General features: G+C 54.5%; 1 protein-coding gene across 1 annotated transcript in view; it reads left to right on the top strand.

Annotated features, from left to right (window-relative positions):
• Positions 1-9,510, top strand: part of BAZ2A (bromodomain adjacent to zinc finger domain 2A) — a 41,808-nt gene extending 32,298 nt beyond the window's left edge. The window contains exons 15-29 of the mRNA XM_021706182.1: positions 374-588; positions 883-957; positions 1,174-1,354; positions 1,456-1,515; positions 1,707-1,851; positions 2,342-2,982; positions 3,700-3,922; positions 4,026-4,181; positions 4,293-4,444; positions 5,113-5,402; positions 5,506-5,638; positions 5,746-5,892; positions 6,252-6,475; positions 6,588-6,731; positions 6,820-9,510. Of these exons, the coding sequence (XP_021561857.1) occupies positions 374-588; positions 883-957; positions 1,174-1,354; positions 1,456-1,515; positions 1,707-1,851; positions 2,342-2,982; positions 3,700-3,922; positions 4,026-4,181; positions 4,293-4,444; positions 5,113-5,402; positions 5,506-5,638; positions 5,746-5,892; positions 6,252-6,475; positions 6,588-6,731; positions 6,820-6,985 (2,952 nt within the window). The 3' untranslated portion in view covers positions 6,986-9,510. The remainder of the gene's footprint in view (positions 1-373; positions 589-882; positions 958-1,173; positions 1,355-1,455; positions 1,516-1,706; positions 1,852-2,341; positions 2,983-3,699; positions 3,923-4,025; positions 4,182-4,292; positions 4,445-5,112; positions 5,403-5,505; positions 5,639-5,745; positions 5,893-6,251; positions 6,476-6,587; positions 6,732-6,819) is intronic.
• Positions 9,511-13,764: the final 4,254 nt, after the last annotated feature.

Below are 13,764 nucleotides of genomic sequence, written 5' to 3'. Positions count from 1 at the left end.
TTTTTTTTTTTTTTTTTTTTTGAGTAGGAGTCTCACCGTCGCCCAGGCTGTAGTGCAGTGGCATGCTCATGGCCACCGAAGCCATGACCTTCTGGGCTCAGGCGATCTTTCCAAGTAGCTGGAACTACAGGCATGTCCCATCACACCTGGCTAATTTTTTGGTTTATTGTGGTGATGAGGTCTCGCCAAATTGCCCAGGCTGGTCTGGAACCCCTAGGCTCAGGCAGTCCTCTCACCTCAGCCTCCCAAAGTGCTGGGATTATAGGGGTGAGCCACTGCGCCCAGCCAACATTTTCCTCTTCTATAGCTTGAGTAGTTACTCCTCATTTCCTCCTCCCTCCCCTCATGCTTTCTTATGCTTCTCTCCACACAGTCCCTGAAGATCTTGGGAGAGAAGGTGTCCGAGATCCCACTGACCCGAGAGAATGTGTCTGAGATTCTGCGCTGCTTCCTTATGGCTTATGGAGTGGAGCCAACTCTCTGTGACAGCCTACGCACCCAGCCCTTTCAGGCCCAGCCGCCCCAGCAGAAGGCTGCCGTCCTGGCCTTCCTCGTGCATGAGCTCAACGGCTCCACCCTCATCATCAAGTGAGGGGCAGGACGGTGGTCCTTGTATATATTGTGTCATAATGGGATGGGGGACGGGTCTAACCACACAGAAGTCATGTCAATGTGTGTCCACTGCCGTGCTCTGAAGGTGCTGGAGTGACTTGGTGCTGGGCTGCAGTGCTCTCCTTGGAGAGTCTAAGCCTCTGCTGTCCGTCCATCTAGGTTCTAGGCTGGAACTCCTTGTTCAGCTGCAGCCCCTTACCCTGGAACCTCCCTTCCCCCTTTTCATGCTGCCACTTCTACCTCAAAATCCCATTGCCTATTCCCCTGCAGTGAGATTGACAAGACTCTGGAGAGTATGTCCAGCTACAGGAAAAACAAGTGGATTGTTGAAGGCCGGCTCCGGAGGTAGGGACAGGACAGAGGGTAGAGCCCAGAGAAAGGAGAGAAGGGGGAAAGGGTGAAGCATAGCCAGGATTTTGCCTGGAACATGGTGCCCTCAGCCTCTTCCCTGGGTTTGGGACCTTCCCAGGGCTCAGGATGGTTTAGATTCCAGGCGTTCCTTTTGTACATTATGTCGTTCCTCACTACGGTTTCCCATAATCTCTCTCCGTCTGTTTCAAGACTGAAAACTGCTCTGGCCAAGAGAACTGGGCGATCTGAGGTAGAGATGGAAGGGCCAGAGGAGGGCCTGGGACGGAGGCGGAGTTCTCGGATCATGGAGGAGACCAGTGGCATGGAAGAGGAGGAGGAAGAGGAGACCACAGCAACTGTCCCTGGCCGCAGGGGTCGAAGAGATGGAGAGGTACTGGCCCAAGATCAAGGAAAGTGGGCATTGCAAGAGATGGTTTGTCTTTCTATAATCTGGTAACTTCCTTTGCTCAGTGTCCACTTGTCTCTCCTTAGGTTGATGCCGCAACATCCAGCATCCCGGAGCTAGAGCGCCAGATAGAAAAACTCAGTAAGGTATTATACTTCTAACCTCCTAGGAGTTGGAGAGGAGGGCTGACTGAGGATCGATGACCTTCTAAGTTGGTCACAGAGGGTGTCAGTGTTACAGGGAGCTAAGAGCCTCTTCTCCCATATATGGGGTAGAATCACCACTGTCACTTTGGAAATGTGTTTTTATTATCTTCCTTTCCCCACCGCCTACCCAGCGTCAGCAGTTCTTTCGCAAAAAGCTGCTTCACTCGACTCAGATGCTTCGGGCAGTGTCCTTGGGTCAAGACCGCTACAGACGCCGCTACTGGGTGCTGCCGTATTTGGCCGGCATCTTTGTAGAAGGAACAGAGGGGAGCTTAGGTAGGTGTGTCTGTGGGAGCCTGGATTCCGAGTCCTCTCGAACACAAGTTAGACAGTTCCTTCTCACCTGGTAGTCTTGGGCTTTTTTATTTTGTGGAAATCAATATAGCATAGTGGAGAAGAATGCAGGCTCTGGGGTGAGACTGCCTGCCTCCCTGCTCTGCCGTTTCCCAGCTGTGTGCCTCAGTTTCCTCATTTGCAGAATATCTGTGTTTAATGAGGCTACTGAGAGGATTGAAGTTAATCAACTCCTAGAATGGTGCCCAGGAAGAGGCACTTGTGACTGTGCTGCCACTGCTGATTACTTAGGACAGGAGAGTTGTGTGTTTTCCCCAGACACTGGGTTCCCTGGCATGTAAGCTGTCCCAGTGGAATCTCCAAAAAGGGAGACAAAGTCTAAGAGAGAGAGAAAGTGTATCCACTGTGTTTATATACTCTTTCTTTCCTCTTACATAGCGGTGTGTGTCTTGAACTCTACTTCTCTTTACAGTTCCCAAGGGTGTGATAAAGAAGGAAATGGATTCCTCGAAAATGGCAGGCCACCCAGCACCCAACTCTATCCCCTTCTCCATGAAGAGGGAGTTAGCTAGCTCCAGCACCTCGGCCAGTTCTCCTGCCCGGGCCCGAGGCCGACCTCGAAAAACTAAGCCTGGGGCTGTGAAGCCCAGGCACCCGAGGTCCCCCGTCAGGGGTCGGGATTCAGAACAGCCGGAGGTGCAGCCCCAGCCTCAGCTCCAGACTCCTGCCCAGCCCCAGCCTGCGCTCCAGTTGCATCCACAGCCCCTTAACAGGTCCCTGGAGCAAGAAAGCTCCCCTTTGTCTCTGGGTCAGAGCCAGCATGACCTCAGCCAGTCAGCCTTCCTGTCTTGGCTGAGCCAGACTCAGAGTCGTAGCCCCCTGTTGAGCAGCTCAGTCCTCACGCCTGACAGCAGCCCGGGAAAGCTGGATCCAGCCGCACCACAGCCCCGGGAGGAGCCGGAACCCGAGGAGGCAGAATCCAGCCCTGACCCTCAATCCCTGTGGCTGGATGTCGCAGCCCAGGTGCCCTGCGGTGCTGCCCCTACACCGCCCCCTGCAGTTTCTGAGGACCAACCCACCCCCTCCCCGCAGCTACCTGCCTCCTGCAAGCCAGTGAGTAGCCAGAGTCCGTCGCATGCACTTGTCTTCATCTTTGCCACAGACACCGATCTCTGCCTGTGGGACTGTTGTCTGAGGTTGAGGGATTGTACGCTGGAAAACAAGTTGGGTGTGGTAACTCACGCCTGTAATCCCAGCACTTTGGAAGGTGGAGCTGTGAGGATTGCCTGAGCTCAGGGGTTTGAGACCAGCCTGAGCAATATGGGAGACCTCGTCTCCACAATGATGGTACATGGTGGCACATGTCTGTGGGTTCCAGCTACTTGGAAGGCTGAGGTGGAAGGATCGCCTGAGCCTAGGAATTTGAGGCCACATTGAGCTATGATCGTGCACTCTAGCCTGGAAAACAGAGTGAGACTCTGACTAGAAAAACAAAAACAAAAAAACCCCAAGTTGGTTCTATTCTGTGAAATGTTTAGTCTTATAGCTTCCCAATTTTTTTTGAGTTGGAGTCCCAGTGGCATGCTCACGGCTGCCCTAGCATCAACCTGCTGGGCTCAGGTGATCCTTCCACCTCAGCCTTCCAAGTAGCTGGAATTACAGACACACGCTTCCACACCTGGCTAGTTTTTGTGATTTATTGTAGAGACAAGGTCTCACCATGTTGCCAAGGCTGGTCTTGAACCCACAGGTTCCCAAAGTGCTGAGATTACAGACTGAGCCACCACGCCTGGCTCATCCTGATTTCTTTGTGTCTCGTTTTACCCACAGCTAAATAGACCCAGTACATCCAACCCCTGTTCTCCAGTGCAGTTCTCTCCCACCCCTTTGTTTGGGATGGCCCCAAAGAGGCGAGCAGGAGACCCTGGAGAAACACCACAGAGTCCCACAGGGCTGGGACAGCCAAAACGGAGAGGGAGACCTCCCAGTAAGTTCTTCAGACAGATGGAGCAGCGTTACCTAACCCAGCTCACGGCCCAGCCTGTCCCCCCTGGTGAGTGATCTCGGGTGAGAGTGGAATAAGAGCAGCATCCAGCGAGGGCGGCAGTTCTTGACTGGCTATCGGCCCTCACCCCGCGTGCATCTCCTGCTCACAGAGATGTGCTCGGGCTGGTGGTGGATACGAGATCCTGAGACACTGGATGCCATGCTCAAGGCCCTTCACCCCCGAGGCATCCGGGAGAAAGCACTTCACAAACACCTTAGCAAGCACAGGGACTTCTTGCAGGAGGTCTGCCTACGGCCCTCCACTGGTGAGTAAGATGCCTGGGCCGGGCCTGGCCTGAGCTGAAGCCCAGGTCAGTATTGAGCTGCTGCACCAGACAGCAGCCTGATGGTCTCTCCCTCACCGTCTCTCTTCTCAGACCCCATCTTCGAGCCCAGTCAGCTACTTGCCTTTCAAGAAGGGGTTACGAGCTGGTCTCCCAAAGAGAAGACATACGAGACAGATCTCGCTGTCCTCCAGTGGGTAGAGGAGCTGGAACAGCGGGTTGTCATGTCTGACCTGCAGATTCGGGTATGCTGGGATTGGCCCTGGGTAGGCAGTTGTTCCAGGGAGAGCATTAATCCCTTGGACCCTGTTAGGAAAAACTTGAGTTCTTACTTCACAAGTGACCTACCATGATCGTGAATGGGTCTTTTTTTTTTTTTTGAGCTGGAGTCTCACTGCATGAACCAGGCTGGAGTGCGGTGGCACTGTGCCTGGCTAATTTTTGATTTATTGTAGAGACGAGGTCTTGCCAATTTGCCCAGACTGGTCTCGAACCTGCGGGCTCAGGCAGTCCACTTGTCTCAGCCTCCCAAAGTGCTGGGATTACAGGCTGAGCCACCGAGCCCGGCCTGGGTCATTTTTTTCTTTTATTTGAGTTGGAGTCTCACTCTCACCCAGGCTGGAGTGTAGTGGCATGCTCACAGCCAACCCAGCGTTTACCTGCTAGGCTTTGGCGATTCTTCTGCCTCAGCCTTCCAATTAGTTGGAACCCCAGGCATGCGTCACCGTGCCTAGTTAATTTTTTTATTTATTGTAGAGATGAGGTCTCGCCAAGTTGCCCTGGCTGGTCTCGGATCCCTCGGCTCAGGCTGTCCTCTCGCCTCAGCCTCCCAAGGTGCTGGGATTGCAGATGTGAGCCACTGTGCCTGATTTTCCTCCTTTACAATGAGTTCTGTTCTCTCTCTCACCTGAAGGGTTGGGTGCGTCCTAACCCAGACTCTACTCGTGAAGACTTGGCCTACTGTGAGCATCTCTCCGACTCCCAGGAGGACATCCCCTGGAGAGGGCGGGGCAGGGAAGGACTGGCACCTCAGCGGAAAACTACCAACCCTTTGGACCTGGCTGTGATGCGACTGGCCGCCCTGGAGCAGAATGTGGAGCGGCGGTACTTGCGGGAGCCCCTATGGCCGGCTCACGAGGTGGTGCTGGAGAAGGCCCTGCTCAGCACACCCAGTGGGGCCCCTCAGGGCCCCGCGACGGAGATGTGAGTTGCTCCCACCCGCATGCTTGACCTGGAAAGGAGGAGCTAAGTTTCCTCTTAAGTGGGTCCTACTCCTCGTCCAAAGGTCCCTTCTTGCTCCCTCCAGATCGTATGAGATCACGCCTCGCATTCGCGTCTGGCGCCAGACCCTGGAGCGGTGCCGCAGTGCAGCCCAGGTGTGCTTGTGCCTGGGCCAGCTGGAGAGGTCCATTGCCTGGGAGAAGTCTGTCAACAAAGTGGTAAGAGGCTGGGAGAGCCCAGAGAGGCTGAGTGGCCGACCGGGGGTGGGATCGCTGGCAGGCAGAGGCTTGAGAGCTCATTCTATCTCCTCACAACCTTGGTCCAGACCTGTCTAGTCTGCCGGAAGGGTGACAACGATGAGTTTCTTCTGCTTTGCGATGGGTGTGACCGTGGCTGCCACATCTACTGCCATCGGCCCAAGATGGAGGCTGTTCCAGAAGGAGACTGGTTCTGTGCTGTCTGTCTGGCCCAGGTAAGGCTTCTGCTCTTTCATTCTCTCTTCCAGGTGGAAGTCAGAAACAGCCTCTTTCGTCTCGTTCACTCCCAGTCCTCCAGACATCCCATATCATGCCCTCAGCTCTCCTTGGAAAGCACTCCAGGCTGGGCGGTAGGAGGCTTGGGTTCTGGTCTTTCTTTGGACAAGTCAGTAAATTCTGTAGCCTCAGTTGTTTCCTCCGTAAAGTGGGAATGCATGTACCATCTCCTTCTCCTGCTTCCTTGGGTTATGTGAATGAATTCACACAGCGGTTAATCTGTGAAAGTCTTTTGAAGCCTTAACACCCCGAGGCTGGCAGGACGTGGTGGTTCATCTCGCCTGTTTCCTGTCCACAGCAGGTGGAGGGAGAATTCACTCAGAAGCCTGGTTTCCCAAAGCGAGGCCAGAAGCGGAAAAGTTGTTCGCCGAACTTCCCAGAAGGTGACGGCCGCCGGCGCCGAGGACTGTCGAGGGGCCGGGAAAGCCCCGCAGTTCCTCGGTACTCAGAAGAGGGGCTGTCCCCTTCCAAGCGGCGGCGACTCTCAATGCGGAACCACCACAGTGATCTCACGTTTTGCGAGTGAGTTCTGAGTGAATCCCGGGGCCGGCCCTGCCTCCGCCCGAGGAAAGGGCTGGGAGGGTTAGGCGGTTTGCTTCCCGCGGCGGAGCCATCACTGTCCCTGTGGTGACAGGATCATCCTGATGGAGATGGAGGCCCATGACGCAGCCTGGCCATTCCTGGAGCCAGTGAACCCACGTTTGGTGAGTGGGTACCGGCGCATCATCAAAAATCCCATGGATTTTTCCACCATGCGGGAGCGGCTGCTCCGGGGAGGGTAAGTCAGTGCGGCAGCTCCCCGCCCCTTGCTCCTTCCTTTGCTGCGCAGCTCGTGCCACACCCATGGCTGCGCCTCGCCCCGCCAGGTACACCAGCTCGGAGGAGTTTGCAGCGGACGCTCTCTTGGTGTTCGACAACTGCCAGACCTTCAACGAGGACGACTCGGAAGTAGGCAAGGCCGGCCACATCATGCGCCGCTTCTTCGAGAGCCGCTGGGAGGAGTTTTGTCAGGGAAGACAGGCTGATCTGTGAGGCGCGGGAGGCGGGGGCCGCCCTGGCATCCCCCCCCTCTGAACAAAAAACCTGCCGTTCTCACCTGCTGATGCTGCCTGGGTCCAGACTCAAGCCAGGTCTGTTCCTGACTCTGACCTTGCCCCGGGCAGCGCCCACGTCCTCTTGCCCCTCCGCCCCTTTCCCTTTTCCTCCTCCTGCTCCTCGAATGAGAGGTGCAGAGATGAGGTCCTTCTGGACTGAAAGCCAAAAAAAGAAAGAAAAAAATAATTTTTCTTTTGTTTTATTTCCTAATTAAAAATGGGGAGGGGGAAAAAGTCCTTACTTCCTCCTCCCGGCTTCCTCTCCTTCCCTGTACGGGCCCCAGCATTCTGGGGTTATTTAACAATAGCAATAGTTCTAGTGAATGTGTGAAACCAAGAAACACTCTGTACTGTGTGCGGACCCGCAGTGACGGCCAGTAAAGTGGACTTAACTCCCAAGTGTGTCGAGCCGGACACCGGGCCCTGAACATGCTGCTTCCATGTTCAGTCCCTTCCCTGCTTCTTGCTCTCTCTCTTCTTTTCCCTTTTCCTACCTTTCGCCCTCCGTTTTTCGATCTTCTCATCCAGCCATGTAAAACTGTCGTGTACGGGTTCCTCCCCCCTTCTCTCTTCTCCCGAGTATTTTTCCCTTCACAGGAAAAGTTCAGAGGTCCCTGTCTTTCTCTCTGTCCTCCTCTTCCTGCCAGTAGCTATCCCCTCTACAATGTTGGTCGCTCCTCACGAGCTGAGTTTCCAGCCTTCTCTGAAACTCAGTAGCTGGGGCGATTCCCCACCTCCTTCCCAAACCTTCCTCTTAGGAACTCCTCAGGGACAACCACTGCTGAGTTTGGGCGCACCCCAAGGAGGAGGCCAGGTCGCAGTTGACTGGCCTCGGAGAGAGGTGTGTGAGCGCGCGTGTGAGCGGATGCCGTGCTTGTGACCCGGTGTTGTTTGATAGGATCCATTCACTTTCCCCAAGTATCTGTTTTTATTCCCACCTTTCCCGTTGTTTCGAACCATCACTTTTTTGTCTTTGGGAAACCACAGGAACAATTTCTCTGGGGACAAAGCTGTGTCTCTCTCCCGGTCGTTTCTGTTCAGCCTCTTCAAACTGTGCAATCTTCCAGCAGGAACTCCCTCTCTTCTCAGTAGCTTTGAACCTTCAGTTTCTGCAGGGAGAGGGTAGAACTGGATCTCTTCCCAGCCCCGCGAGCTTCTGTGGGTTCGGCTGTGCTTTCTTCCTTCGTCGTCCTCACGCTCCGGGGCCTTCCCCAGCAGCAGACCCTGGAGCTGGGCAGGAGAGCGGGGGGCGGGGTCCGGGTCCACCACTGCCCTCCCTGCGAACGCCCAGGCGAAGCCCCTTGCGCGAGGAGCGCTGCTAACTCCCAGCTGCAGCCATGGCCCCTGGCCCCTGCTTTCCTGCCCAGCAGAGCCCCTCCCACCAGAGATACGGGTACTTGCACTGGGGAGGTGGCTGCTGGCTGGCCCAAGCAGAGAGCCGGGCATCTGAGGAGTCCCGTTGCGGGAGGGGCTGCCCGGCGAGGCGGGCCTTCCTGGCATTCTGGCAGCACTGAAGAGCCCCCGAGGGGTGTGGGGGCCGTGCACATCCGGGGCAGCCCCCTTCCGATTCCTGGATGCCCCTTCTCCCCCATGGCCTATTTCTGAAGTCGCCTTTTCTGTCAGATAAACCTCAAAACTTTTAATTTTATTTGAGATTTTTTTTTGCTTTTAAATAAGAGGTGGATTGAAGAATATTTGAATTGACTTTATATTATGCATAAATATTTATATTTTATCTAAATAACTGCGCTGTAACAAACTTTGTGTTAGTTGGACGGTCGGAGCTGTCGTGGTTGGGGGCTCCTCTGTTCTCCCCGTGGCGGTTTCCCCTGGTCTGAAACGAGCTAGGTTGATTTCACTGTCGAGGGCGGGGGAGCGAGGTCTTTGTTGTTCCTGCGTGTTCCTCTCCTGGCTCCATCTTTCCCTAGGGACCAGGCACTCTTGAAGGCGGGGGTCCTCGCCTCAGTTTGAGGAGGTGGTAGCTGAAGGGGGTGGGGACGGGGCGTGATCCAAGGGGCCATTTCTTTTCCTTCCTCGTCTCACCGCCCCTGGAGCTAGGTAGATTTTCTCTTCGTGGTAAATCAGAGTATTTGGCAGGGAAGGCAGGTTCAAGGTGAAAGATAGCCCACCCTGCCCCTCCGTCTCTCCTCCCCCTGTCAGTCTGGTCACAGGAAGAAACCACACCATCAACATCAACAAGTTTCCATGTTCCTTTACAACAAAAGGGACTGACTTTTTATATAACCAAATGTGGTGTTTTAGTGACTTTTTGATAATGTACAGTTTTTTGTGAATTTAAATTTATTTCTTTCTATATTTTTAGGACCAATCTCATTTTTAATAAGGTTAAAAAAAGGAAAAAAGTCTAGAGGAAAAAAACTCCTGTTTTTGCCATGTGATGTTCCACAGGTGCAGCTGTAGAAAAGTGCTTGTCAGTTGAATAAAAACCACATTTGATAGAGATTTAAAAGCCTTGGTGTATTTCTTTTTACACAGGCTCCCACACGTGCCTGGGGGAGACTGAGTGTTGGGATGGGCGTGACTGGCTTGGTGTAAGAGGCAGGCAGGGGACAGCATGCCCCCCAAACAGCAAGCTTTATCCCTCAGCGCCCAGCTTGGCCTTTCCGGTGCAAGAGGCGTCTCGAGGCCACATTCCTGCTTCACGTCCTCTGCGCATGTGGGTGGAATCGGTTCTTGTGCTCCTGCCTGAAAGTCTGGTGCTGGAGCAAAGCAGGACCCGGTGTGCCTGGTTCCCGCCCTGCGGGACATGGCCTGGGCTTCCTAAGCGGCCATCTGTGTTCCTGTGGTAGCCGTCACCAGCTTCCCACCTCCCACCCACGGATAAGACACCAAGACGTACATGTTTGTGTTTCATTGTTTTAAAGACAGTTGCAAGACAAAACAGTTCAGCAAGTTGTGGGGAAAGAACATGGAAGGCCAGCGCTCGGAAAGGAATAAGCTAGAAGGGAGGCCCTGGTGGGGATGGGACAAGTACAAAACTCAGAACTGTCTCTGCCTGAAGAAGTACAAAGTGTGTTTAGGCGTAAACTAAACTTACTTTCTGCCCAAGGCGGTAAGTGCATGCCAAAGAACACTCACCCACCCAAAAAGGCCACGGAGGGTGTGTTCAAGTGGGGACTTGGTTGCCTCCAACTGGAGAATTCTTGCTGCCCTCCAGGCTGGAAGTCTTGTCTTGGTGACCCCTCTAAACTGCACTAACGGATGTTAAGGCGGAGAAGGAACATCTGCTTCCGTCCTTAGGAAGATCATGAACTCCTTCGGTGCCGGTGGTGCCTGGTCGCCCGCCAGCCGTGTGGCAGTCTGACACTCATCCCCCAGTCCTGAGCTCTGCCCTCGGCTGCTGTTCTGGGGGCGTCGACCCGCCCGCCATTAGTCGTCCTAGTCTCTGGAGAGTTCATGCAAGAATCGGTGAATTGAAAGTCCCAGGGGAAACTTCCCAGAAGGAGACGTGTCCAAGTTTTCGCCTTTGCTGGTGAGTCCTTTCTAGCCCCCAGCTTCCTAAGAAGGATGTCAGGCGCCCGCGCCCTTGTGATGTGAGAACGCGAGGTAGACAAGTGTAATGAGGAAGGTCCGGGATCTGCTTGCAGGAGGGTTTATTCAAAACAAGTGGGACAGGCCTGGGAGGAGGAGCAGGGGTGCCCACGGGCAATGGAGGCACCTGGGTTTCTCATCGCTGCAGTCGTGTGGGGCCACCCCCAGGGGGGTGCGGCAACATTCGACAGGCCAGAAGGGAAGCAGCTCTCCGGTGCTACAGCTGTTCAAGACCCGGGGAAGGCCTGCGATGTGGGGAGATGGCAGGGCCTCATGTGCGCAGGGGTCTAAAATGCAGGTAGCACTGACAGCGTTTTTAGAAGGGAATCGCAAAGAGTTGGTGTAACGAGGCACAACATTTAGCCCTACAGACTGGCTTCTGCAACACCCACCCTCTCTGAAGCCTGGGGCCAGTTGGACCTGATCACCCAGCCGCGTCGGCTGAGAAGGCCCACAGCCTCTCACGCATGCAGTGCTGCTGCTTTCCCAGAAGGTGGGGCGTGTGCACAAGAGCAGCAATGGTCCTCTAGAAGCCGGTAGCTCCAGCTACCAGGGATCCCTGCAACATTCCAGCAAGGCCTCTCCCTGCGTCTTTATGGTGCAAAGTTAACCCACGTGCGGGCCTCAGCCCCAAGGAGTTGACACACTGGAGAAGCAGGAAGCAAGCATGGAAAGGCAAAGGGAGGGCGGACGAGCTCACCAGCAGCAAGTAGGGGAAGGAAGAGCAATGGGCTGGCAAGGCCTGTGAAGCCGCCAGGCCCGGCTCCATCCCAGCGTGAGGCCTGCCCCCCACCCCTACCACCGCGGTTGCAGTTATAGCTACCCTGCTCCCTGCTCCAGAGCCAGCAAGCTTCCACGGCTGGGCAGCTCTTCGAAGTCTCTGGTTAAAGACACTTTAAAAATAACATCTCCCCCATCACCATTTTCACGTCTTCCTAGCCTCTACCCACACCCTCCTCCTCCCAGAAGTCCAATCATCAGTCCAGGGTCCGAGTATGTCTCAGAGCCCAAGAGGAGCGGGATTAACACTACAGGTTAGGGGCTTAGTAAAGGATTATGCCGTCTAGGGAAGGGACTCTGGTATGGTCTATTTGACCGAAAACAGAAACACAAAGTACTAAAACATTTTAAGAATGATAGGCGCATCTGTCATGAGTGGAGATGGACTCTGAAGCCGAGTCAGATGCACCAGGCATGGCAGTTAAAGGAGCCCGGCCCCAGGCCGTGACCGGAAGGCTCCCCACAATTCCCCTGCCACTGCCCCAACCAATCAGGCCACTCTATGGGAGAAACTGTCCCTCATTCCTGCTCCTTCCTTTCTCCAATCATTCACCCACTGGACAAATGAACTAACAACTGGGGAGGGGAAAGGAGTGTACACCAAAAGCACCCAAAAAGAAATTGTTTGCTGCCATTAACCACTACAAAAACAACAGCTCCCCATCACTCCCCCCTACTAAAATCAAACTCACTAACAGAATCCAACAGAGTCATAGGAGGAGACCCTCAAAAGCAACTTCCAAATGTAAAACAGTCGGGCGCAGTGGATCACGCCTGTAATCCCAGCACTTAGGGAGGCAGAACTGAGAGGATTGCCTGAACCCATGGGTTCGAGACCAGTCCGGGCAACTTGGCGAAACCTCGTCTACAATAAATCAAAAAATCTACCCGGGCGTGGTAGCACAGGCCTGTAGTTCCAGCTACTTGGAAGGCTGAGGCAGAAGGATCGCTGGAGCCCAGCAAGTCAAGGCTATGGTGGCTTTGAGCATGCCACTGCACTCCAGCCTGGGCAACAGAGTGAGACTCCAACTTAAAAATAAAAAAAAAAAAGAGTAAGCCGGGCTCGGTGGCTCAGCCTGTAATCCCGCGCCTTTGGGAGGCTGAGGTGAATGAATTGCCTGAGCCCATGGGTTCAAGACCCACCTGGGCAACTTTGTGAGACCTCATCTTTACAATAAAATCAAAAATGAGCCGGGGGTGGTAGCTCGTGCCTGTAATTCCGGCTACTCGGAAGGCTGAGGCGGAAGGATTGCTGGAGCCCAGCAGGCGAGGCTGCAGTGGCCGGGAGTGGCCACTGAACTCCATCCTGGGTGACAGAGACTCCAACTCAAAAAAAAAAAATAAGTAAAACAAAGCAAAAAAACCAGAGCCACTTATGCTTTTTTTTTCTTTTGAAATAAAGGGGGCAGAACCAGGAATTCTGGGAGGTAGAAAAGGGGGAGCAGTGATGTCCAGTTTCTGGATGTGAGAGGCCCCCACGGCACCGAGCTCCTATCAGAGCAGAGCTTTCCCTCCAGCAGGGAACAGATTCCAGACTTGTTTTCTCTTTCTCTTCAAGGCCACTGACCAGAAAGCAGCTGGGGCAGACTTTCCTTGAAGGTATGCCATGGGACTGGAGACTCAAAGACAAAGTCTGGCTGACCAGCCCCAAACCCCTCTGGAAGGCAACTGGGCCTGGGGCTGTCTTACAGGGTACAAACTCCTTCTGAGGCTGGAAGCGCCAATGGGAACGCAGCAGTGTTGTCCCTGACACTTTATGTCCCACCCACCGCCCCCTCCCTCACCCCAGGATGTGCAAAGGAAGCCTGGGGCTGGGGGCACTGGGACAGTTGCTTCTGGGGGGCTGGGAAGGAAGAGAAAGTCAGGCTCGGGCTCCATGCGCAACGGCTGACACGACCTTTCCTTTTCCTGCTCTCCCTGCCTCCCAAGGCCTGCTTCTCCAGCCTCCCTATCTTTCTGTCTGACAGTGGAGAGGCGCCTGGTCTGGAAGTGAAAGAGCAGAGTCCTCCTTTCAGCGGGCAAGGGAGCGACCAGGAGAAGACCAGGTCTTATTTCCCAAAAGGCAAAGGCTTCCTGCGATCTGCCTCCAAGTGCACAGTCAAGTCTTGCAGAAGGACCGTTAAAGGGCGACACACGGGCTTTTTTTTCTGTCACCCAGGCTGGAGAGCCATGGCACGCTCACAGCCCCCACAACCTCGGCCTGCTGGGCTCAGGCGATCCTTTTGCCTCAGGCTTCCAAGTAGCCGGAGCTACAGGTATGTTGCCCAGGCTGGTCTCAAACCCCTGGACTCAGGCAGTCTTCTCACCTCTGCCTCCCAAAATGCTGGGATTACAGATGTGAGCCACCATGCCCGGATGACACAGGTTCTTTTTTTTTTTTTTTTT

Source organism: Carlito syrichta, unplaced genomic scaffold (genome assembly GCF_000164805.1).
Source record: "Carlito syrichta isolate Samal-C Ts95f unplaced genomic scaffold, Tarsius_syrichta-2.0.1 Scaffold315337, whole genome shotgun sequence".
Classification (NCBI taxonomy): Eukaryota; Metazoa; Chordata; class Mammalia; order Primates; family Tarsiidae; genus Carlito; species Carlito syrichta.
The sequence above is the reverse complement of the archived record's forward strand: the minus strand, read 5'-3'. Positions and strand labels throughout refer to the sequence as shown.